Here is a 2,627-nt window from a genome sequence, read left to right as displayed (position 1 = left end):
ATTTAATGTAAATGAGTTAGAAGCACTTCTGGAACGGAAGCAGATCTCGGAAAATCCACTCCTTCATAAAGGCAATGAGAACACTGGCAAAAACGGTCAAAATCAACTTTTTTCAGAATTCTTTAAATTAACCAAAGAAAAGCTTACAATAATCGGCAAGGTGTCTACTCAAGAAAAACAGCTGAATCTTAGTAAGAACAGTGAGCTTTGTGATTTTTAACTTGCTCTATTCCCATTCCCCTCTCCCAACTCCACTTGAAAAACAGCTTTGCAACCATGGTTGCTGTGAAAAGTAGCAATCGCGTTGATGCCGGAGGTGGCAGAACGGGTTTGGAGCTCTTCAGAAAAGTCCCATCCCCAGAGAACTGCCCTTATTTGACTTGGCTAACATCTTCCTTGGAAAGCTCCATTCTTCAGTCTTGGCTTTATTTGACCTGAGTCAGAGCTCACTCTATAAAAACAGGGCACTTGTCAAAACAATCAGTGGCAAGTCTTTAACACTGCTATTGCCTGAGGTGTTGACGCAAGTTTGGGGTAATAAGAGGCCGACCAAAAAATTTAAAGGAAGAACTGAGAAATTAGATGTCCTTGGTGTGTGAGTGTATGCAGTTGGGGGGGGCGGGGGGGGAGAGGTTGTCTTTGCAAAGCTCCAACATATTCCTGGGAATCCAGAAGGCCATGTGCATGTGTGGGGCTGTAGGCATGCACAAGAAAGACCCAAGAAGGCCCTAATCTCTATCTCTGGCCGACCTTGAGGCTCTGAACAAGCAGCAGGTGAAGGCCCAGAGAGCGCTGTCCATTGCGTGGCTGAGGGCGGAGGCAGGCACCAACATTGACACAGAGCCCCTCAGCGAAGGCTGAGAGACTTATTCATTCCAGGCAGTTAAGGCAAGCTGTGTAATCATTAGCTAACTGCTCACGCAACCCAGCAGACACTTCAGTAGCCACACACAGCAAAGAATACAGACTTTACAGCGTTAGGTCAGAAAAGTACCCACGTGGGGCGCCTGGGTGGCTCAGTCATTAAGCGTCTGCTTTCGGCTCAGGGCGTGATCCTGGCGTTCTGGGATCGAGCCCCACATCAGGCTCCTACGCTGGGAGCCTGCTTCTTCCTCTCCCACTCCCCCTGCTTGTGTTCCCTCTCTCGCTGGCTGTCTCTCTCTCTGTCAAATAAATAAATAAAATCTTTAAAAAAAAAAAAAGTACCCATGTGATCCAGCAATTCTACTCCTAGGTATAAACCAAGGAGAAATGAAAACATGTTCACAAAACTTGTACGTGAATGTTTATAGCAGTGTTACGCACGATAGCCAAAAAGCAGAAACAACCTAAATTCCATTAACTGGGGGAAGGATAAACAAATTGTAGTATATCCACCCAGTGGAATATTATTTAGCAACAAAAAGGAATGACATACCAATCCATGCCACAACACCACTGAATCTTGAAAACACCATGCTAGGTGAAAGAAGCCAGTCTTGGGGAGCCTGGGTGGCTCAGTCTGTTAAATGTCTTCCTTTGGCTCAGGTCATGATCCCAGGGTCCTAGGATCGAGTCCCGCATACGGCTCCCTGCTAAGCAGGAGCCTGTTTCTCCCTCTGCCTACCACTCCTCCTGCTTGTGCTTTCTCTCTCTGTCAAATAAATAAATAAAATCTAAGAAAGGAAAGAAAGAAAGAAAGAAAGAAAGAAAGAAAGAAAGAAAGAAAGAAAGAGAAAGAAAAAGAAAGAAACCAGTATTTATAAACAATATATTGGGACGCCTGGGTGGCTCAGGCAGTTAAGTGTCTGCCTTCTGCCCAGGTCATGATCCCAGGGTCCTGGGATTGCGTCCTGAGTCATGGGCTCCCTGCTCAGTGGACTGCTTGCATCTCCCTCTCCCTCTGCCACTCTCCCTGCTTGTGTGCTCTTTCTCTCTCTCTCTGACAAATAAATAAATAATCTTAAAAAAATAAAAACTATATATTGAAAAAAATTTAAAAAATAAAAACTATATATTGTACTATTCCATTTATATGAGATGCCCAGAATAGACAACTGTATAAAGACAGAGAGTGGATCAGCAGTTCCCAGGGACTGTGGGGTTGTGGGGGGGATTGGGAAATGACTGCTACTGGGTACAAGGTTTCCTTCGGGGTGAAGAAAATATTCCAAAATTAGATAATGGGGCTGGATACACAGCTCTGTGAATGTACTAATAACTACTGACTTACACATCATCATTAAATTAAAATTTGATACCAAAATGATAGCTAAAAAATCCCTTATACCTTGAAACTATAAAGCATGTTATCAGATAAACCTTGGGTTGAAGAGTAAATCATTTGGGAAATTATAAAATATTTAGAATTGAATAACAATGAAAGCACAACGCGTGTCATCGCTAAAACAACACTAAGAATAAAACACAGATCTTTAAATACTTTTTCCCAAAACAAGAAAGAATGAAAAATGAACTAATGATTCAAATGAATAGCGAGAAAAAGGGCAATAGAGTAAGCGCTCCCTCATGAGGAAATAATAAAGATAAGGAAAGAAAAGAACGAATTTGGGGGTGGGGCAATGGAGAGCTACAAGGGGGAAAAAAGGGGCTCAAAACTTGTTCTTTGAGGGGTGCCTGGGTGGCTC

The 2,627-nt window shown here is 43.1% G+C and overlaps 1 protein-coding gene across 1 annotated transcript in view; it reads left to right on the top strand.

The window, feature by feature from the left end:
• Positions 1 to 276: 276 nt before the first annotated feature.
• YIPF1 (Yip1 domain family member 1) overlaps positions 277 to 2,627 on the top strand; it is a 38,448-nt gene continuing 36,097 nt past the window's right edge. The window contains exon 1 of the mRNA XM_034641272.1: positions 277 to 328. Within this exon, the coding sequence (XP_034497163.1) occupies positions 277 to 328 (52 nt within the window). The remainder of the gene's footprint in view (positions 329 to 2,627) is intronic.

The sequence above is a fragment of the Ailuropoda melanoleuca genome, chromosome 2 (assembly GCF_002007445.2).
Source record: "Ailuropoda melanoleuca isolate Jingjing chromosome 2, ASM200744v2, whole genome shotgun sequence".
NCBI lineage: Eukaryota > Metazoa > Chordata > Mammalia > Carnivora > Ursidae > Ailuropoda > Ailuropoda melanoleuca.
The sequence above is the reverse complement of the archived record's forward strand: the minus strand, read 5'-3'. Positions and strand labels throughout refer to the sequence as shown.